At 41.4% G+C, this 23,831-nt stretch overlaps 1 protein-coding gene across 2 annotated transcripts in view; it reads right to left on the reverse strand.

Annotated features, from left to right (window-relative positions):
* TBC1D32 (TBC1 domain family member 32) overlaps positions 1–23,831 on the reverse strand; it is a 503,914-nt gene that overhangs the window by 68,430 nt on the left and 411,653 nt on the right. For both annotated transcript variants that reach the window (XM_073627171.1, XM_073627170.1), the window contains exons 29-30: positions 6,001–6,064; positions 4,690–4,805 (exon numbers count right to left, since the gene is read on the reverse strand). In XM_073627171.1, the coding sequence (XP_073483272.1) occupies positions 4,690–4,805; positions 6,001–6,064 (180 nt within the window). The remainder of the gene's footprint in view (positions 1–4,689; positions 4,806–6,000; positions 6,065–23,831) is intronic.

The raw sequence follows: 23,831 nt of genomic DNA on the forward strand, positions 1-23,831 counted from the left end.
ACTGCAAAGCTGGGGGTCATCGTCATTTGGTGAGTGGGGACACATATGGGGGTGTTGATTTGCACCTGAAAAGTTCTGGAGCGTCTGTGGTTTACTGCACTTGAAAAGTTTTTCCATTGTGGATTAGAACATTTAGAATATTTTATTTGGACTTCACTTCATATGGATTTTGCTTTGTCTATTCACATTTGCACTTATTTATACTCAATTTTGCACGTTTATTATTTGTGAGCGCCACATTTTCATATTTTATCATTTCTAGTGAGTAGCACTTTGTGTGTGGCAGCTGCTTTAGTTTTCTTTTTCACTGATTTCTCACCATTCAGCGCGAGTTTATATTTTAGGATATATATAGTTTACGATTTCAAATAGTGGATTCTGTACTACTTTTTGCGATTTCGGGCTGTGATTTACATTGACATCTGTGCAGAAATCTGCACAGATGTCTCTGAAATTGTGGCCGAAATCGGGACTGACATGCGGGAGTGAAATCATGCGAGTTCAGCTGAACTCGCACGGCTTCATTCCCGCAGCTCAGTGTGAATCTGGGCTTAGACCCCTTTCACAAGGGGGCGTTTTTCAGATGATTTAGCACTACAAAAAGCGCCTGTAAAGTGCCTGAAAAATGCCTAATCTGCAGTCCCAGTGTGAAAGCCCGAGTACTTTCACACTGGGGCGGTACACTTGCAGGACGTTAGAAAAAGTCCTGCAAGCGGCATCTTTGGGGCGGTTTGCGAGCGGTGTATACACTGCTCCTTCCCATTGGAATGCATGGGCAGCGCTGCCAAAGTGCCTGCAAAGCGCTTCGGGAGCGGTGCTACACGGATGCTTTTAACCCTTTTTAACCACTTCTAGGGGGTTAAAAGTGCCCCGTTCCTGCCTATAACAGTGGTAAAACATCACTAAAACTAGTGACACTACTGCTACCGCCCCCCCACCACCCCAGTGTAAAAGGGCTCTTAAAAATAAATTCACATAAAATTATACAAATAAAAAGTCCATAAGTGCTCCTCAACGTGCTTATAGAAGTAAGTGACAAACTCGATGTGCTCCTTAAAAAAACTATTTGCCTTGTTGATGCCTTGTGTGGGGAAGCGCGTCGGGTGGAGCAGTGGTCATTGACGTCACCATGCACCAGCTGGCTGGCTTGAGCTGCGGCAGTGTTTTGTACTTGGTTCCGTGATTTTGGATGTAAGTGTCTACATTTTTTTAATAAATCTAATGAGATACTGCACCATGAAGCCTCTTCCCTTTACTTTATGACACATCACATTATCGGAGATTATCTGGAGAAGCCTCCTTTGTGTCTATGAGGATTTTAGGAGTTTCAATAGCCCGCAGCAGGAGAAAGGATCCCTGACTGGAATTGCTTGAGGAGGAGATTCCTAGCTGGCCGATTTCTGCATGAGCGTGTATGAGCTCTATAATTTGAGGTCCAACATCTCTGGTAAGCGGTGCTGTTTGTTTTTTTTTTAAGGTGCACCGGGTGAACACATCGAGTTTGTCACTTACTTCTATAAGAGCACATTAAGGAGCACCGATGGACTATTTATTTGTATAAATTTTATGTGAATTTATCACTAAATGTCACTGAATTTATTCCTTTTGTATTAAGGTAAATGTTTCTTTGGGATGCGTGCTTATTTTTTATACACTTACATAAAAGTATCTTGCAAGCTGCACACAGGGTGGATGTGGATCACCAATTGAGCAGCCAGCCGTCACAAGGGATGAGAAGACCGCTGTAGGGATAAGCTCGGACCCACCGTGTGGAGATGTATAACCGGCGGCATCTCCAGCTCTCATACCCGCTCTCACAGAGCTAGCACAAGACCGCACACAGGATGGGGGCAGGCAGCTCTAAGTTTCTGAGGCCCCGCCTCCTTCTTCAGGCCTTGTTTATAAATTATTTTTTTTTGAGTTACATCTTGTTCTTCTCCCATCTGTTACCGATTCCTTATGATCTACCTCATACCTGCCTAGCTGCCAGTGAGAACTGACTCACACACTACCTGCCATATGTGATATATTGCTTGTACATAAAAGCAGATCCCTACCGGAGACAATAGATCCTCCAGCACACTCCACACCCCTTGCTATTACATACATTCAGTGCTGAAGGTGCTGGAAGGTTCCCCCCTGTTCCAGCTGAAAAAAAGCCCTGCTTACCTGTAATGAAGTATATCCCATGTTGCACCTGGATTCTGGAGAAATCTTCACTGCAGGAATGCTTATTTAGTTCCCGTCACTGAGCTTCCAGCACTACAATGGTTAACAACTTCAGGTCTTTACCCAGAATAGAAATACAGATGGTGCATCAGGGACATGCCCCTCATTTCTCTTCCTATACTAAGAATTTTTTTTTCATTAATTAAACTGACTGTAGCACAATCTGTAAATGTGTCTGATCAGTCATAAGATTCTCTCCTCCGTTCGCACACTGTGCTAAAACAGTGTAATAAATGAAATAACTTTGCTCAATGAAGAAAAGGGAAGGAGGGGACATTTCCCCATTGAACTATCTGTACTGCTGTTCTGCCTGAAGACCCACAGCTTTTTTTTTTTCTTTTATTCATATTTTATTAGTGAATAAAGATTTTCTGACAAAAAGTCAGAGCTTCAACTTGCAATTCATTAGGTGTACGCAATGTGATGTGAATACAATCTGTTTATGTTTTACCATTGAGATACAGTACCTGACCACGAGAATGTGTTTCCAGTGCGATCCAATCGCGCTGGTTCTCGGCGACAGGGTACTGTACATCTCGCACTGGCTCGCTCATCGGGAAAGGAAAACTGCGTTTTTTTCCTTTACCGATGAGCGACAAGCATTGCTGACAGGTGTCTGGTATGAATCATGAGGGGGAACGCTGCGCCAAATTATAAATAAAAAACCGGCATGGGTTCCCCTCCAGGAGCATACCAGGCCCTTTGGTCTGGTATGGATTTTAAGGGGAACCCCCTATGCCGAAAAAACGGCGTGGGGTCCCCCCAAAATCCATACCAGATCCTTATCCGAGCACGCAGCCCGGCCGGTCAGGAAAGGGAGTGGGGACGAGTGATCGCCCCCCCCCCCTCCTGAACCGTACCAGGCCGCATGCCCTCAACATAGGGGATGGGTGCTTTGGGGCAGGGGGGCGCCCTGCGGCCCCGCCCCCCCCAAAGCACCTTGTCCCCATGTTGATGAGGACAAGGGCCTCTTCCTGACATGCCCCGGGACCATCATGCCCCGGGACTGTGACGTCATAAGGGGACGGGTCACCGGGTGACATCACCCGGTGACCACGCTCCATACCTATATAAGTCGTTGTGCACCTTGTATACAGCATTACAGCGGGAGAGAGCATCGTGTCAACATCGTAAGAAGAGAAGAGAGAACAAGACGATGGAGAAGACCGGGCCACCGCTAGCAAAAGAGGGGCAAAAGAGCAGAAGATAGCGGAGGAGCCCGGCAGAAGAATCGGAGAGCAGGAGAAGAACTGGAGAGCGGGAGAAGAGGCCAGACACCGGGAGAAGAGGCCGGAGAGCGGGAGAAGAACCGGACAAAAGGAGAAGAGGCCGGAGAGAGCGGAGAAGTCAGAAGTCCCCCGAAGCTGCCTAATAAATTACTTTAAAAACCTTTCTAGTGTGTTTTTTTATTGACACTTTTTCCCCCAGGTGAATGGTTAGGGGTATGATGTACCCCATACTCATTCACATAGGGTGGGGGGCCGGGATCTGGGGGCCCCCTTATTAAAGGGGGCTCCCGGATTCCAATAAGCCCTCGGTCCGCAGACCCCAACAACCAACGGCCAGGGATGTCGGGAAGGGGCCCTTGTCCTCATCAACAAGGGGACAAGGTGCTTTGGGGTGGGGGGGCCTCAGGGCGCCTCCTTGCCCCAAAGCACCCACCTGCCATGTTGAGGGCATGCGGCCTGGTAAGGTTCAGGGGGGTGTGCTCGGCGCTGGCTCCCGCTATGAGGTTCGCAGGTGTCAAATCTCGCTGATAACAGCGGCGAGATTGACACAATATCGCGGTCACCTACTGCACTTTCACCCTATGTTGAGTCCATTCAATTATATTTACTGTCAGTTACAATGCTAATGTACAGACGTATATTGTTATAGTAAATTTCCAAGGTTCACTGAGCAGGCATCAGAAAAATGTCAATCTACTAATACCTGTATTTACCATAGTGAGCACTCTTAAAAGGGTCATTACACCAAAAAATATTTCAGGCAAAGGCTAAGTCTGGTGGAATGGATCACCAGTTGCCTTCTTTTACCTACTGGGGATTTCGATAGTGAAATTATTTTTCTATATTTACTGGCTCTATTTCCCTTCAACTTGGAGTTTTAGGTATACCTATTTCGATCTGTCTATGGCCAGCTTTAGCATTAAACTATACACAGATACAAAGGCTAACAAAGGCTTTTGTAGCTTATGCTAGTAATGCTTATCCACACCAGGCAATCATTTGGGATTTCCCAGCTTTGATCACTATGCTAAGTTAAACAAAAAAAAGTGCAAATATGCTACAGTCATGCTCAGAGACACTAAGAAAATCATGCTCAATTGGACTGAAAGGGATCATGCAAAATTTATATAGACCAATATTAGCGTAAACCTAAGCACAGTCATATATCCTGGATTGGATTAGAGGTTCACTAAATGGTGGCACTTGCCCAATCATTTCTATAAAAGGATACTCAGAGGAGAGGTAAGAACTACTTGCTGTTGTTGAAGAAAATTCTCACACTGCAGCAGTAGATGTGTAAGATCTTGTTCACTGCTGCTGCCCAAGAGATTTAAATGGCTACCGTACCTAGAGGAAATAACAGAAATAGTCACTAGATTATGGACAGTAGTATCAACAAATCGCAAAGCCATTTGAACAACTGTTTAAAATGGATTTCAGGATATCAAGAAACATGGAAGCAAAAATTTAACCAGCAACAAGGTGGCAGAAGTACCACCATAACAGGTCATGGGATACTTTGAAGCACAGAAGCAAGAAAGGCCTTGGGCAGAGAACCCTAGATCAGAAAGACTCACATGTGACATAGGGGTTGATTTACTAAAGGCAAATAGGCTATTCATTTTGCAAGGCAATTTTTCTCTTAGCATGGTGTATGAAATGAATCTCTACTGACTTCCATCACCCAATAATGTGCAAGAAAAAATATTTTTTCTTCTTTGTACATCATTAGATATTCTTTGTAAACTGAACTTACAGCCTATTTGCCTTTAGTTAATAAACCCAGAGTGTAGAACTGTATAAGGGGCTGCATTTGTTCAAAAACCTTCATCTTGCCTATGAGTGTGTATTGCTTTTATTGTGGTGCACTGCCAAAAAATATTACATTAACTATTTTTTTGGCAATACACCGCACTGCAAATTAGTAAGTTGCTGTGTGTTGCTCTAAATTAAAACATACATCCATTGGCCAGGGAAGTTGGGGTGCCCTGTCAGAACACAACAGCACAGCAGGGAAGGTCGCTGTACTACCATCGCTTGTGTTAGTACAGCAACCTGCCAGTTTGTTTTTGTTTTTTTCGTTCAGCCCACTGGGTTGAACAAAAAGAACTGCCTGTGTGTACCAGGCTTAAGGAAAACTATAAGGCTCCATTTACACTTGGACGACTCCAAATTGCGCCGACTTAGGTGCAACTTTGACGCAACTTTGGATGGGTGCAATGTGGGCACAACTTTAACCAGTGATATGGACAACTGTTGCATTGTATAACATTCAGTTATCACTTTCATGCAACTCACGAGGGTTAACATTAAAGTCTATGACCCCCAAGTTGCATGACAAGTGTAAATGGAGCCGAATCCTTCCAAGCTGCATTCCTCCCGTTTACATTTAAATTGTTAAATTTTAATACTGTTAAATTGTTTGTTTTTTTTACCAGCTGTGACTTCCGTAGCATTAAACTGCTGTATTTTTCTAACATTGTCTGGAATATAATGGGAAACCAGGAGAACATATAGAATAATCTGATAAAAAAAAAATTACCTGATAACCAACTTTACACCAAGCTGCTGAGATGAAGAGAGACTTCCACTCTTGATGTTCGTATCTAAGCAAAATTAAAAATGGTTTAAATGTTTTAAATGTCAACACATAGGAGACAGTGTGCTGATCTGGAAAAGTTATTTACTCACAAATACTGCTCCTTCCTGGGTATAAAAATGAACTTTTAAATGAAATATGTTATGATGGTAATTAAATTGTAATTCCAGCCAAAACCTTTCTAGTTATGGATATATTTGGGAAAGGTTAGAGCTTCTGTTTTGTTTTTGCTGCTATATTCTGCTATATTTTCCCCCAATATTCTGTGCTGTCATAAAAGATATCTTTAAAAGTGTCAGCAGATACAAACCGCAATAACAACACTATTTTACTGGTGTGAGGAAAGGTTAGAACCTTTATCAGGTTTATATTGTTGTCTGTGTCCCTAAGGAAGTGACAAGACCTTTACTTAATGGGGGGTGCAGGCAGCCAAAAGTTCCAATTTTTCAACATGTTATCTGAAAATTTCATGGGGAGACAGGCTGCTGTAATATATTGATACTAGTAAAGATTCAAAGATGCCCATTAACGTTTTGTACTGGTTAGTATACAATTTCTAATTATAAAAAAAAAAATTTTATATTTCTATTTTTCTATTTAATATTTCTCTATTTAAACAGATCACTCAGTTGCTACAAAATCACTGCTAAACTAGTTAGGTGATGGTCTGAATGAGTTATGTAGCATAAAATAATTAAGGTGTTTTTAAAGCAGTATTAAACCCAAAAGCAAACATTTAATATTTTGCAGCTTACCAATTCCGAGATGCGATGGCTGCATTTGTTTTCTTTTTTAGCCTTTCTTTCACCAGATTTTCATCTGGTTTTTCAACAGAAAAGCTCTCTTGCAGTTACAAGGATGAGACAGATCATTTAACACTGATAGGGGTGCTTAAAATGAACAGCTTTTATTTATGTAAAACCTTTATCCCAAAAGAAAATAACTGTTTGCTGTAACCGATTATAAAGTATTAGCTGAGGTTCAGTTTCAATGTGTTACTGTCAATCAAATGTAGTCAATAAATTGTTTTTGGATTTAAAAAAAAATAAATCAAATGTGCTAGTACATCTAACACTCCCATCCGCCCAGACTGACAATGCTGTTGTCCAAATCTGCCCCCTGTGCTCCTTTATCCAGAATAGGGGCACTCTATCACAAGAGATGTATTACTGGCCAGATCACCAAGTGTTAACAGAGGGAAAAAGCTTAAAATAAGAAAACTAGTGCAGCCACCACCCAATCACCTAATGATTGGTGAGCTGCAATATATTACATTTCTGGTTTTGGGTTTAATAGTGCTTTAATGTACTAAGATTGATTGCTGGACATCCTGGCTTAAAGTATTTCTAAGGGCTGAAGGTTTTTTACCTTCATACATTCTATGCATGAAGGTAAAAAATCTCTGTGCAGCAGCCCCCCCAGCCCCCCCCCCCCCCTAATATTTACCTGAGCCCCATCTTGATCCAGTGATGTGTACGAGAGCCTCGGCTCTCCAGGGACTCTTCCTCGTCGTTGGCTGAGACAGCAGCTGGAGCCATTGGCATCCATCGCTATCAATCACAGTCACTGAGCCAATGAGGAGAGGGGGGGGCCGAGCAGCAGCTCTGTGTGTGAATGGACACACAAAGCCATGGCTCAGAAACGAGCCTGCTTGGGTGCCCCCATTGCAAGCTGCTTGCTCTGGGGGCACTCAGCAGGGGCCAACAGCGCTGGCGAGGGACCCAAGAAGAGGAAGTTTGGAGCTGCTTTGTGCAAAACCGCTGCACAGTGCAAGTACAAAAAAAAGATACCAGCGCTCAATAGGTTAAAATGAAGGAAAGATTCTCAATAGCAGTAATGCAATAATATGAACAGTTTATTCGATAAGGATCATGTGGAAACAGTATTCCAAATGTCAAAGCACTTATAATACTGAGAAGGATAGGAGATAATTGGAAAAGGCTTACGGTGATGCTGGAAGGTCCCCAGAGGAAGGAGAAGCTGACAGCATCCACGGATGGAAAGAACCTGGCAGTGGGGGTGGTACCAATGTCCCCACTGCGCTGAGCTGAACTAGGGACTCGCTCATAGGCGGGAGGTCAGCAGCTAGGTGTGCTAGTGATAGAGGAGGGGAAGGCAGTGGTCTGCGGGAGCTCTGTGCTCCACATGTCAGCGTACCGGGCCAGCCGGCGTGCTGTCAGGGAATGGAGTGGAGCCACGGTCCGCGGATGGATGTTGCGATGCTCTCTCCGTCTGGGCCCAAGCAGGCATGTGGCTGCTCCCAGATGTAGATGGGGATGTCCTCGTCCAAGTGTGGAAGTCCGGAAGAGGGACCGGAGCAGGGTCGGCTGGCGTGGATGGCGTGCAGCACTGGTGGAAACTGTGGTGGATAGTCAGGCTTGGGAACCAGAGTGACCCGCAAGCTACAGGGTTGCTGTGACTACGGATTTCGCACGCATGTGCTTTTTCAAACTCACTTCACTTACAAGAAAAAACACACAGAAAACTTATCTCCTACGAGCGGCGAGCTCGTTTGCATATATCAGTCTTGGACGCCTATCCCGTCCCTACGCCTGACGTCACGGTCACGTGATTAAATCACGTGACCGTGACGTCAGGCGTAGGGACGGGATAGGCATCCAAGACTGATATATCACGTGACCGTGACATCAGGCATAGGGACGGGATAGGCGTCCAAGACTGATATATGCAAACGAGCTCGCCGCTCGTAGGAGATAAGTTTTCTGTGTGTTTTTTCTTGTAAGTGAAGTGAGTACCCTCAACATTGTTTTAATAAAAACCAACCTCTGTTTGAAATACTACACTATCTGGTCCCTTCTTTCCTTTAATCCCCCTCCTGCTCCACTGAGAGACAAAGACCCTCTAACAGCTCCATCCAGCCCAGGAATCCAAGTGAGAGGCAGTTAGGAGTACAAGGGAGAAGCAACCATTACCAGCAACTTTATGCGGTTACCTCTTTACCGCAAGGTAAGAGGCCACTTCACACCACTGTGTGTCCTGTGCACGAAGAGGAGATCACCCCCATGCTATCAGCACCTTATTGCACTTTTTTGCACATTTTCTGATTAGCCACATTAAAAGGATTTAATCGCATTGGACTACATTCCCAGTCCCATTATATATTTTGCACATGTTTGCCTTTGTTTGATTTTTCACAAGTTCTACAGTGGACCTATTTTGGTTATATGTTTATTATACACTGCATTTGTGATTTTTGCACATATTGATCGCATGTTGCACATTTAATTTATTGCTGTTTTTTGCACAATTTTTTTGCCTACTTGCACGGTCCATTGAGGTTTTTAGTGATTGTATATTGATTTTAGTGTTTCCAGTAAGATACTTATCACATCTGGCCTTAAGTCTTTATTGAATGATTTTCTTGCACTTTGCACTTTGCTATTACCACTGATTATTGTGGAATATCACACTGCACCTATTGGGTATAGAAGTACTCTATATTGATTGTACTTATTCTTATATTGTTTCTGTTTTTTATATGTTTATATCATTTTACGTGTTCATTTACCTTTGTACTACTACCTCTAGCAGCATAGGTTTTTGTTTTTTTTTTTTATTTAAGAACAGCGCAGCACCAATTTTTACATACCTTATTTCTATTGCTGTATGGTCTGAGCTTGACCTATATTCGGTGCTTGCAGCAGTTCAACGGTAATTACCCTTCGTTTACATGGTAGCGCAGGAATAACTATACATTTCAGTAATACTCAGAAATGGACTATTAACCCTTATTATCACCAGTACAAAAATTATATTGACCAGGATAAAGGATAAAGGGCAATTAAAATGTACAATAATAAATTTGTCATATTTACAGCAAAAAAAATAAAAATATATTAAAACAAATATATAAAATAGATAGATATAAAATTATAACTCTAAAAGAGAAATAATCAAAAACATCAAAGTGGCACTCTTCTCAGTAAGGCTTATACCGACTGACAGGTAAATACAATGTCTCTGCTGTGTACATAAAAAAGGCTTGAGCAAAGCAAAGTATAATACAGTGGACATAGAGTCTCTAAGTGGATAAATAGAGTGTGTGCAGCAGGTTTGATGAGTGCACCATTCACCATGCGATTTAACACCTTGTGCTCCACACACCCCCACAAGGGGTTCCAACTTACCAGAACCCGGGGGTTAACAGGCCTTTAACAGCTTCCTATGGTCTGGTCACTCCTGGAATCCCCATAGGTAAATGTTAGAGCCGCCACCAAGATCCACATGTGTAAAAGAGACTCCACATAGTCCAATACCGTTTTCAAAAATTTATTTGCAATCTAATGTTGGCAAAATTTATTTGCGGTCTAATGTTGTCAATGTAGCTCAAAGTCGATTAGGATTGTAAGCTTACATTTTTAACTTTCCCTGGGGCCACGGGAGCGAGGTATGTGCTGGAACACAGATCGTACTATTCACAGCGTACAAAACTTCCTCCTTCCGGTTAGGTAACATAGGGCTTGGAGCGCACAGCGTCGTGACATAGTTCCGGTCGCCATGGGGTCATGCCCTGATCCGTTTCGTCATCACGACTATTTCAAAGAGCGTGGTCCCACGGCGCAGCGTCCATTATTTATCTATGGGACGAGCGGTGGGGATTAGCCCATACTCCGCCCACAACATTATTTACTAAAGGTGCATTACCGAGTCTATTTGGCGAGTGCATCCCTGGTGAGTTCACAGTTATAATCCAACCGACATTGAGCTACAGACCCAAACCTTCATTAGCAAATGTCCCAAAATTCATATATGACATATAAAAACATAATGAATAAAAACCTTAGTATAAGGACAATCATTCACAAAAGAATACCGTTAAAAAATGATAAGAACTGTCCTAGCATTAATTCTAATAATTAAACACCTCCCCTTTGGCCATTTAATGGTGCAAAGCAATAGACGGTAGAGGCAACCTAACATTAAAACAACATAACAAAATATAAAAAAAAACACAATCAAAATACTATGAAGGGCCATGACAACAAAATTGGTGTAGTCAGGAAGCTAATCTAAATTACCTGCCATTAAACTAAATTACATATAAAAAGAGGAAAAGTAAAACCCCCCACCTCTAATTAGGGGGCGTTACAGTTTTTTCTACAACAACATTGGATAAATAAGAAAATTAATTTTACAGGAATTAAAATCTTATGTAAATAACGCATGTCTAACCATCGAGGAAAAGATTAAAGGGCTAAACAGTCATGGTCAAAAATAGATCTAATAGTCACTTATGAAACAGTTTATATCAAGTTCTATATTTAACCCTTTCGGGCTAAGCATATCAGTTAGAAATATCTATTGAGTTTCCTTCTTAGATAATTCCCTTACAGTATTACCTCCCCTCCATGATGGTTTAATGTAATCGATTCCCCAAAATGTAAGACCCGATGGGTCTTGCTCATGTTGTTGCTTAAAATGAAGGGATACATTGTGATCCTTGAAACCAATAGAGATGTTATGCACATGTTCTGCAATTCTGATTTTTAGGAGACGCTTGGTTCGCTCTATGTGCATTAACCCGCAAGGGCAACGTAAGTCATATACTACATGCGATGTATTGCATGTAATGAACTGCTTAATTACAAATTCCCTGTTATTCGAGGTTGAGGTGAACTTCTCTATTTTCCTCATAGGCCTGGACACCTCCCTACAGGCTTTACATTTCCTACATGCGAAAAATCCATTCTGATCCCAAAAGGTTGCATTCTGACTGGGGGGATCTATTACTTTTTTAACAATAAGAGCTTTACGATTGATAAACTTTGGTTTGTCAGGTAGAACACCTGACAAAGTTCTATCAAGACAAAGTACATGCCAATGTTTGTGGAATATATTCTCCACCTCTCTAAATTGTGAATGAAAGGAGTATATAAAGCTCCATTCATGATTTAGATTTGTTTACACAATGTTTATATCCCTTAGGCAATGTTCACGAGGTAGAGCTCTTATTTCCTTAACAATAGAGTCTAGCTGTTGGGATTTATATCCTTTTTCAACTAACCTGTTTTTTAATACCATTGCTTGTTGGTCAAAGTCCTCAAGCGAAGAGCAATTCCTCCTGACTCTCGTGATTTGGCCCTTAGGCACATTTCTAAGCCACAGTGGATGATGAGAACTGTGCCTAGGGAGAAAACTGTTTCTATCCGTAGGTTTGAAAAACACTTTTGTTTGTAACATGTCATCTACTCTGAAGATATTAACATCCAAGAAATTTATTTGTTCAGTGCTCCACTGGCTTGTGAGTCTGATGTTATGCGCAGTATCATTCAAATGGTCCATATAATCTTTAAGTGTGGATTCTGAACCAACCCACACTAGTAACAGATCATCTATGTAGCGTCTGTAGTAAAGGAGCTCTGGTCTCCTATCCCTAAAGACCTCTTTATCCTCCCATTCACCCATAAAGAGGTTGGCTATGCTGGGTGCAAATTTCATGCCCATTGCAACCCCCCTCTTTTGGGTGAAGAAGTTATGGCCAAACCAGAAGTACTTATGCAAAAGACAGAAGTCTAACGCATTTCTTAGAAAGACTTTCTGTCTAAACGGAAGATCATCCCTCTTCCTGAGTGCCCAGTTGAGGGCCAACAAGGCATCCTCGTGTTGAATGATAGTGTATAAACTGGTCACATCAGATGTGACCAAAAACACTTCATCTTTACCAGTAAGGTTGATTTCTTGTAGTAGACTCTTGGTGTCCTTCAAATATGCTTTCGTTGTGACCACACTTTTTTGAAGGAACGTATTCAAGTATTGGCCTAATCATGAAGTGACTGAGTCTATCCCATTAACTATGGGCCGGGGTGGGGGATTAACTGGGTCCTTATGGATTTTAGGGAGGGTATAGATGGTTGGTATACGACTGCTACTGGGACAAAGAAATCTTTTTTCTTTAATAGTGAGGACATGCGACCGGTACCCAAAATCTATCAGAGCTTCTAATTCTGCTCTATATTGGGATGTTGGATCCCTATCCAATTTTCCGTAAGTGTCCTTATCAGACAACAGTTCTTCTAACTGGGCAGTGTAATACTCTTTAGACATAATAACCACCCCCTCCCTTATCCGCGGGTCTGATAATTATATCTTTCCTGACCTCCAGTAACTCAATCCCTTCCTGAATATACCTCAGATTAACCTTCTTTTTGGGTTTCAACTGATTAAGATCTCGCAAGACTAAGTTTTTAAAAACCTCCAGATGGTGAGAACCATTATTTGGAGGGTTGAATAAGGACTTATTTTTCAAACCGCTGTCAATCGCCAGTGATGAACTACCGCTCATACTGACTGGGTTTGAATTTTTGTTTAGAAAGTGTTTTTTAATGCTGAGCTTCCGCATATATCTATGTACATCTATATAAGCATCAAATTTGCTGAGTGGTCTTTTCAGAATTATCTCTAAATAGATAATTTTATATCTATCTATTTTTCTATATATTTTACTTATGTTAAGTGGCTGCTGAGCGATATCTCATTTATGTCAATTCTATATCTCACAGATTTTAACCCCTTTTTTGTTATTTATACCTGATATTACATAGCGCTGAGATAGGAGGAGTGAGGCAGGGCGGATTCCTTCCTTTTGTTATTAAAACAAATATATGTATTAAGTGTATGATAAATAAGAAATACAAAAAAAAAAAGAGAAGAATTGAATAAATAAATAAATGACATAAAACAGCAGCATAACAATAAAAAATATAAAGTATAACTCTGTGTATGTGTTCTAAATGGTAATGAATGATCGAATGTATATGCAACAGACGTTGATGGATGATTGAGCCACAGGCTATCAAGTGGGAGGGGGGGTGTTGGAAAGAAAGGGGGGTAAGGGGGTATGGAAAGAGAAAGAAGGAGGGGAGGAAAAAAAGGAAGTTTTTTCAGGAACAGTGATTTTAATAATGCTTAAAGTGAAACAATAAAAATAAAATATTATTTTAAATATCGTGCCTGGGGGGGTGTCTCTAGTATGCCTGTAAAGTGGCACAGTTTTCCTGTGTTTAGAACAATACCACAGCAAAATGACATTTCTAAAGAAAAAAAAGTAATTTAAAACTGATTGCGACTGTAATGTATTGTCAGGTCCCGGAAGGCAATATAGATAAAACTCATTGAAAAAAAAAAGCATGCCCCCCCCAGTCCATTACCAGACCTTCAGGTCTGGTATGGATTTTGAAGGGAACCCTGTGCCAAAATAAAAAAAATGGCGTAGTAGTCCCCCCAAAATCCATACCAGACCCTTATCTGGGCACGCAACCTGGCAGGCCGCAGGAAAAGAGGGGGGATGAGAGAACACCCCCCTCCTGATCTGTACCAGGCCACATGCCCTCAACATGGGGGCAAGGGTTGTGGGACCTCATCCCCACAACCCTTGCCCGGTGGTTGTGGGGGTCTGTGGGCGGGGGGCTTATCGGAATCTGCAAGCCCCCTTTAACAAGGAGACCCCCAGATCCCGCCCCCCATGTGAATTGGTAACAGGTACATTGTACCCCTACTAATTCACGAAAAAAGTGTCAAAAATAGTAAAAATGACAGGAAACACTTTGGGACAAGTCCTTTATTAAAAAATAAAAATGTCCCACAATGTAAATCCATCTCATGCCACCCAACTAACCGAAAAAAGGAAAAAAAATGCAACAGCTCCGCCTCCATGGGAGGCTCCCATACACTGCATACTTCTCCCTTTGACAGCTGTTATATGACTTATATAGATGAGGGCGGGGCCACTCGGTGACATAAACGGGTGGCTCTGCCTTCCTCTTATGTCACGTGGTGTCAGTGGGGGGCGGGGTCACCCATTTACGTCATCGGACGGCCCTGCCCTCAGCTATATAACAGTTGTTATCGAGATGAAATGTGCAGTGTGTGGGAGCCTCCCATGGAAGCAGAGCTGTTTTTTTCCCTTTTTTCGGTTCGTCGGGCGGCATGAGATGTATTTACTTGTCCCAAAGTGTCTCCTGTCATTTTTACTATTTTTGAAACTTTTTTTGTGAATTGGTAGGGGTACAATGTACCTGCTAACAATTCACATGGGGGGGCAGCAAGGTGCTTTGGGGGGACCCCATGTTGAGGGCATGTGTCCTGGTACGGTTCGGGGGGTGCTCTCTCATCACCCCCTCTTTTCCTGCGGCCTGGTATGGATTTTGGGGGGCCCTACGGCATTTTTTTTTATTTTGGCGCAGGGTTCCCCTTAAAATCCATACCATTTCAGGGTCTGGTATGGATTTTGGGGGGACCCCTATGTCATTTAAAAAAAATTGGTGCAGGGTTCCCCTTAACATCCATACCAGACCTGAAGGGCCTAGTATGGATTTTGGGGGAACCCCCACGCAATTTAAGAAAAAAATTTGGTTCATACTTTGATATTCATACCAGACCCAAAGGGTCGGAACTGGAGGGGGGGGCCCATGCAGTTTTTTTTTTCAATTAGCTTCATCTATATTGAAGGGAGCCGACAATACATTAAAGCCGCGATCAGTTTTAAATCACTTTTTTCCTTTAGAAATATCATTTTGCTGTGGTACTATTCTAAGCACGGGGAAAACTGCGCCACTTTACAGGCATACCATAGACACCCCAGGCACGATATTTAAAGGAATATTTCATTTTTATTGTTTCACTTTAAGTATTATTAAAATCACTGCTCTTGAAGAAACCGCAGTTTTTTAAACCTTTTTTTGTATTGATACATGTCCCCTAGGGCAGGACACGGGTCCCCAAACACTTTTTATGACAATACCTTGCATATAAGCCTTTAAAATTAGCACTTTTGGTTTATCATGTTAGTGTCCCATAGACTTTAACGATGTTCCGTGGCTTTCGAATTTGCCGCGAACACCGCATAATATTTGTTGTCCGTCAAATGTCCAAACAACCAAAGTTCGGCCCGAACTTATGCTTGGGCGAACCGTTTGCCCATCCCTAGTGATGAACTGTTTGATTGAGAAAGTTTTGACTTTATTGGTGGTGATTCTGTTGGTGCCATGGGTGATAAATTGACAGGTCAGGCATCCTCTTTTTTTGCACAGAAAAATGCCTGTCCTGTTGTCGAAGTACGTTCTAATGTCAAGGGGGGATCTAGTGATCTGGGTTACCATTTTACTTGGTGCTAGTATGTTTTTCATAAACATTTTTGCAGAACTTCTGGGGGCTAGACGCTGGTCTAGTAAAAGTATGTTGTAGTGTTTTTTAATTATTCTCGAAACTGATCTAAATTGATCATTGAAGGTTGACATGAATCTGACTGTATGGTTGTCATTATCCTAGATTGGTCTTTTCTTCTTGGGGAGGGGGTTCATGTGTGACATGAAAGCCTCTTGAACTAGTTTCCATGGATAGCCCTTTTCTTCAAATTTCATAGAGCCACCCTATATGACATATTTGTCCCTTTTTGAGCAGTTTCTCCTTAGTCTGTTAAACTGTCCACTGGGAATGTTCTGTTTCCATGTAGGGTGATGGCAGCTGTTAAATGGAGGTAAAAATTCCCGCTGGTCAGCTTCACATGATTTTTGGTAAGGACACCACCCTGGTCGGGGGTTAACACCAAATCTAAAAACACTGACTCCCTGGAGTCCAATACATACGTAAAAGACAAGCCAACAGGGTTGGCATCGCAATGTGCCACAAAGGAGGGGAACACATCTGGACCTCCACTCCAGATGAGCAGACTATCATTGATATATCTGCCAAAGAACACAATGTGCTCGGCAAACAGGTTGTTGGCCCAGATGTATCCCCAAAATTTGCCCCCATGGCTGTGCCCCTGCATAGTAAATAAAACTTGTTGAGAAACGTAAAGTAATTGTGTCTTAAACAAAACTCAGTGGATTTAACCAGGAAATCAGATTTGTAGGAAATTGATGTCTCCATGTGGAGTACGGAAGTGTTGTATGGCCATCAGGCCTACCTCGTGGGGTATTAATGTATACAAGGAGGCAACATCAAGAGATGCCCACATGTATCCATCTTCCCAAGAGTAGTGTTGGAGAACTTCAATAACTTGACCTGAATCTCCAATATATAATGGAAGTTGGGAAACTAAAGGTTGTAGAAAAAAAAATAATGTAGACAGATAGGCCATTGGTGAAGCTATTTGTACAGGCCACTATTAGTCTTCCTGGGGGGATCTGTCAGGGATTTATGTACTTTCGGTAGATGGTAGAAATACGGTGTGCTACACTCGGTTGGAAGCAAAAATTGTCTCCTTTTTTTGTTAAGCACTCCGTTTTCCCAGGCCTCATATATCAGACTCTTCAGTTCTACTTGATATCCAGGGAGGGGATCGGTAGGCAATTTGAGGTAAATGTTAGTGTAAACTAGTAGCCGACTCGCCTATTTCAAATAGTCTATTCTGTACCACAAAACTGCCACCCTTATCTGCTTGTCTAACGGTGATCTCCGTGTTGGCTGTCAGATCTTTAAGGGCCTGGCTTTCTGCCCTTGTTAGGTTGTGGTTTCTATTTGTAGTGGAGCTATCGCACAGAGTGCTAGAAAATCTTTGTAAACCGCCTGATAATAGGTTTCTATAGGTAGATTTGGGTCTGAATGTTGTGTGTATAACTAATGGATCTAAAAAAGGTGTATGGGTGTGTCCCTCTGTGTGGCCTTCCACCCAAAGTTATCAAATAAACTGTTCATATTATTGCATCACTGCTATTGAGAAACTTTCCTTCATTTTAACCTATTGAGCGCTGGTATCTTCCAGTTATGGTCGGTTTCCAGCTGCACTGGGTTCAGTTCCCACTGTACCACATGTGATTTTCTTTACAGCCATATATGACCACAATTTAGTGCTGGTGACACCTGCCATTCAGCACAGAGCAAGTAAGCATGACGTTTTTTATTTATTTTTTTTTTTTTTAAGAAAGCCTTTAATATCACTTGACAATGGACCTGATTCTCCAAGCTACAACAACACTTATTGCATGCTAAAAGTACAAAGCATACAACAGTATGTTATTTTATCACAACACTATATAACTTGCAATAAATAAGAAAAAAAGTTTTATACGTTAGTATTAGAGATGTTTCTTCTCTTGGGGTCAATTCAGGTGACAATATGGACAGGATTAAAGCCAGCATTTGAATAACATGAATGGCAACTTTGTGTGCAGTGTTATGTTTTCATAAACATTCACATGAAAAAAATTACATGCAATCATGACAAAAAAGTAACTCTTGCATAACCTTTTTGGCTTTGGATAGAGAGGGAAAGGTCTTTATTCTGTTTCCCTGGTGGGGAGATTTCCCTAACTTTCTGTCCTAAATACACCAGCATAAACTAATAAACACCAGCATAAACATTAAGTATAATTGGGTAGGATGTGAGAACAAAAACTCCTCAGTTGCAACACAAACAGTAATAACAAGTTAATTTTTAAATTGTAAGCCTTCCATAATCTAATAAAAATTTGTTTTTTTGTGGGCTTCTAGTGGGAATATTTCCCAACTCCCCACATCCTGTTCTGGAGATGGAGGGAGGAAGTAAAGAAAAACCTTCTCAAAGGCCTTCAGACAGCAAAAAACTTGACAACAAGCTTCTAATCCTTCCCCATTCTGTCCATAACTTGCAAAAACTGGAGTAAGGCTTTGAGAACCAATACTATGTGAAATATTTCTATATGGAAGCACTTCTTGTCAGGGCTGGGCTCAGCCCTTCCTTCTCTGAGCTGGCTGCTTAGCTATCAGCTAATTGCCAGCTCCTATCTCTCCACAGTTACTCAGCTGTTTATGAGATCCTGCACATCAGTCCTGCCTACTTAAGCCATCCAGTGCAGAGGAGCTCTGCCTTCACCTTGGTCACATCACAGAAACTATCTCCTGTGATCCTGTTCAAGACTAGCTTTGCTGACATCCCTTCTGGCTCCAGATCCTGCTCGTTGTCCCACTAAATTGATCCCAGACTTCTAGCTTGGCTGATTATCTGTTTCGGTTACTGAACTTTGGCTATGTTTTTACTACGTTTGTTCTTTTTACTTTTATTATTAAACAAGTGCGATTTAACTGTACTTCTGTCTCGGCCTGATTTCATGGTTTCTGACACTTCTTCATGTTGCAAAATAACCCATTTTGGCATATTATAACCTTTGATTGGTAACTACTAATTCACCAAGGAGGAAAAAAAAGCCTTGTTATTTACCCTACTCATTGATTAATATTAAAGGATACGAAAAACCACAGTATATCTAAAGAAAAACTGCTTTTGCTATCTGTGTCTCATTAGGAAGACTTTGCTTCACTCCCTCTTAGGCTCAACAAAAGTTAAAGGGTTATCTTCCTAATGTGGGGGGAAATCCGCTTTTACACAGCTGTCATGAGAACAAGTGTCTCCATTGGAAGAATTCCCTTCCATTCCTGTTCTGGTGGCAACTCTAAATTTTGGATCTACCCTTACTTTTCTAGAACAATAAAAAAGATTCTGACAGTGGTTCTATCCAAATATAAAATACATTTTGTCTTTAGGTATACTTAAAATTGTCCTTCTGGGAGGCCTGTGTATGGTGACGTGTGTACCTGAATGGCATGTCTCACTACCCTATTGGTTGCACAAGGTGTAAACTTTTTCTTTCCTTATGCATGGTTCACAAGGTCTGTAGATGAAGGTTCATATGAGATGCTATGCGTCACTGGTGATTAAAGGCAAGTTGTGTATCTCCCTTATTAAATGTTACAAAGTCGTTACTGGTGTAGACGTATTGGATAGGGGCTCCGCCTGGTAACACAGGCACCTTTTGAATGCATTGGCCCCAAGGGATGCTCGTGCCCCTCTTGGTGGAGGTTAGTTGGAGGCCTGTGGCCCCCCTCCCGAGGGACCCGCCCAGTGGGCATCTCAGGGGCCTTAAAGCAGGGATGAGACCCCCCCTCCGGTATCAGAATGGAGGGCTAAAAAAGATGGGTCCGGCCAAAGCTGCTGTGGCAGGACCCCCTCTGGGACTCATTATGACTGTTTAACAGTGTAATACAGTTTGGAGATGTTTTAATCCCTCACCCCCTCCCCCCCCTTCCCTTACCCCTCTGTTTTATAATTTGTTCTGTGATCTGTTCGATAATTTGTTTTTGCCAAAAACATCTAGGTCTGCACTGTAAGAAACGCACTGTAATGTGGTAAGACCGACCATAGACCATATGTTTGTATGTTCTTTTTAATGTATAAAATAAAACAAAGATTACAAAAAAAAAAAAAATTGTCCTTCTGCCCTAACCTCTGTAGCAGGAAAGTTGGTAGCCTACTGTACCTTTAATACCTTATTTCTCTCATTCACTAGCTGCCCTGCCTGAAGCCGGTGTAGTGCTTTCCAGGTCATGTGCTGTGTAGCTCCATTAAAAAAAATTGTATGTCCTAACCTGGAGATGGGTTATGACCAAGGCGCATAGTAGTTAGTCTGGCCAGATGTCATCTGCAGCTTGGCACATGAATACACTGGAAGTAGATGAGCTGGAACACTTTGCACTCACCTAAGGCAAGCTGGGTGGTAAATAGGTGATTTCTGTAGATCTAAGGCTCTACTTGCTACAAACCTGTTTTGCTGGAGAGGTCAGGAGAAGGAGGACGCAATAATTAATTTTTCAAACTAAAATGCAACTACCATTTAAGCGAATTCATTTTACTATTCAGAGTATTGTAATACGTAGAGATTTTTTCTCTGTAAAAGAATTGTTTATTGCCAACACCACCTCTTTTACGCTTCATTCTAGATTGCTGACATTTCCCCAATGTTTCCTTAAATATCTGCACAGAAATAAATTATTCTCTGTCCCCGCAAATTTCCGTCAAAAGCAAGACATTACTTTATGTGTCAGAAACAATTTTGGATATTCTACAAATAACAGACTCGTTAACAAGAGGGTCAGTTGTGGTAAGAGTTCTTTATAGCTCTCAGTAAGAAGAAAAAAGGGTAAAATGAATTAGGAAACAGAGAACTGATGTTACAATAACATTAATGACCAAGTTAACAAAGTTATTAAAAAAAAAAAAAATCAGATGCATTATTATTTATGGCCTTTACTCTACTCCACTATATTTTTCAGCCTTAGCCCTAAAGTAAAACTAACAGGTTTTCATGATGAGCATAAGAGTATTAGTAAAAGGATTTAACCAAAGACTCTATGATGAAACCTGAAAGATGCACCATTAGGCTGGATTCACACCTATGCAGTTTTAGTGCTTTTTGCATTTTGCAGATTTGCACTACAGTCCATTTCACATGGTTTCCTATGGAACACGTTCTGTAGTGCAAATCTGCAAAATGCAAAAAGCACTAAAAATGCATAGGTGTGAATCAGGCCTTAGTGGACACTGTGTATAGTTAGATATTAAATAGGAACTGTCCAATTATTTGCTTTATTTATTTGCCAATTTTCTGAATATGTTTCCCTTTTGCATTATTTGCTTTCTTTTCACAGCTTTATAAAAAAAAGTTTAAAGCGATATTAAATCCAAAAGTAAACATTTATTATATTTCAGTTTACCAATTCCTAGATGTGATGGCTGAATTAGTTTTCTTTTTAAGGCATTCTTTCCTTTATTTTCACTTGGTAATCCTGCCAGTGAGTTTGATGTTTTTTAACAGAACAAGCTGTCCTGCAGATGCAGCAGTTAGAGGGTGCTTACAATGGTCAGCTTTTATTTACTTATATGAGAGAGAGAGAGAGAGAGAGAGAGAGAGAGAGAGAGAGAGAGAGAGAGAGAGAGAGAGAGAGAGAGAGAAGCTGCCCATAGCTTCTTGAGTGTGTTTCTAAATCTTTGTGACTGACAGAGTATCTACTGTATGTCCTATTGTTATTTTCTCACACGCACAGTGGCAGATAGCTAGGTATGCTACTTTATGTATGTAGTTGTCAACTTCAAGTATATTAGTAGGTGAACCTGTTTATTGCAATAGAGTTTACATACAGTTTATGTTATTTTAGTTAACCCTGTCTCTTCTGGTCTGAGATTCTATAGCTAATTTTAGATTAGGGCTTGATAACAAGCATAGACTAAAGCAAGGTTAGGTATCCAATGGCCACTTCTGGTAGGTCTGGTCAGGGGCGTATATCTAACGCAAAGGCAAACAAGGCGGCAGCCTTGGGCAGCGTTTTTAAGGGGGGGTGGCAGAGCTGCCCCCCAGGCGACCACGCTATTGGCCTACAGTGCTGTCATCCAGTTCTGGGAGGGCATCTATTGACGTCCCCCCAGAACCGCGCCCCCTGATTATCAGTACAGCCCCAACATTGCCCATCAGTGCCACCTATCAGTTTGCTTCAGTGCTGCCTATCAGTGCCACCTCATCCTCTGCCCTGCTTACCTTGTGCTATCATCAGAATAATGTCTCAGTGTCTGATGGGGAAGCTGCAGCTGTTCACTGTGAATAGCTGCAGCTTCCTCATCAGACCCTGAGACAAGAAGGGTGGGATAAATTTAGATGGGAGTGGGAATTTTAGTCTTGGCTAGGGCAGCACAAAACCAAAATACACCACTGGGTCTGGTTGCATGAAACTACTAGGGAGAGAATAAAGTGCAGAACAGATAGGCTGACTCTGAGTTCCAGTGCCACACCATAGTTTCTACATGTGGGAAGCTGTGTTCCAGGCTGGTTGGAAAACAGGGGATCTCCCCATTGCCACTGATAGTTTCTTCAGGTCACTAACATAAAGACAGATGTTTCATTGTGATCATCCTTGGGGCCCCTGCCCCAATTGGACTTTGCTGCAACATTTATCTGAAGGTATGTTTATTTATATATACAATTTCACCCGGACTCTTGTTGGATGTATGTACTATTATTAATCTGTTCTTATATAAAACTTGTATTTTTTCCATATAGGTGTGCATCTATATACTGATGATTAATATATGTGGGTTGCAGTAGTTCCTCTGCTCCAAATTACTTTGATTAGATTACAGGTTAATTTCCCAGACAGGAAATACCCTCTGTCCACAGAGGCCCTGTCCTGGGTGGAGGCACTGCCATCTATATTATCAAACCCACTCTTCCACTTAGTTCTGGTTTTCTTATTTACCAACAGGTTTTGTGTTTAATCCTGTTTGGGGAAGGTCATTTCTCATAATCTCCTCCCCACAAAAGAGGACTACAAAAAGAAATGCAGCTACCACATCTAACGATTGGTAAGTTACAATATGTAAAATTTTTGGTTTTGGGTATAATACCAAAAAATATAAATTTTGTATCTAACATGATACAAAAACATGCCCACTGTTTAAAATGTCCTTGAATTTGCTAAAGCAATGGGTTAACAAATAAGTGAGCACATGTACGTGAGCATAGGAAGATGTAGTTCTTAGCTTTGGTTAAGATCTTCTTTTACTGTTTTATCTACTGCTCAGTATCCTCTAATTATAATCTACAACTGTTTTATTTGTCCATTTAATAGAAGGATAAGTATATTTAGTTTGTACAATGGACCATTGAATGTTGGTCTGCAGCTGTAGATTAACTATTGCCAGGCCTACGAAGGACTATTACAGCATATTTTGTGTCAAAATTCCAACTACTACTGTATCTAAATAAATATTTTATTATAGAAATATGTTGGCAGTGATAATTAGAGGTGGGCAGAACAACCCTCTGTTCAGTTCACACCAGAACTCCCGAAACAGAGGAAAAATTCTGACCAGAATGGCGAACCCTATTCAAATCTATGGGACCCAAACTTGAAAAGTCAAAAGTCCCCATTTTGAAGGCTTAAATGCAAGTTATTGGCTATAAAAAGGGTATGGTGGTCTGGGTACTGCTCTAGGGGACATGTATCAA

The sequence above is a fragment of the Aquarana catesbeiana genome, linkage group LG04 (genome assembly GCF_042186555.1).
Source record: "Aquarana catesbeiana isolate 2022-GZ linkage group LG04, ASM4218655v1, whole genome shotgun sequence".
In the NCBI taxonomy this organism is placed as follows: Eukaryota; Metazoa; Chordata; class Amphibia; order Anura; family Ranidae; genus Aquarana; species Aquarana catesbeiana.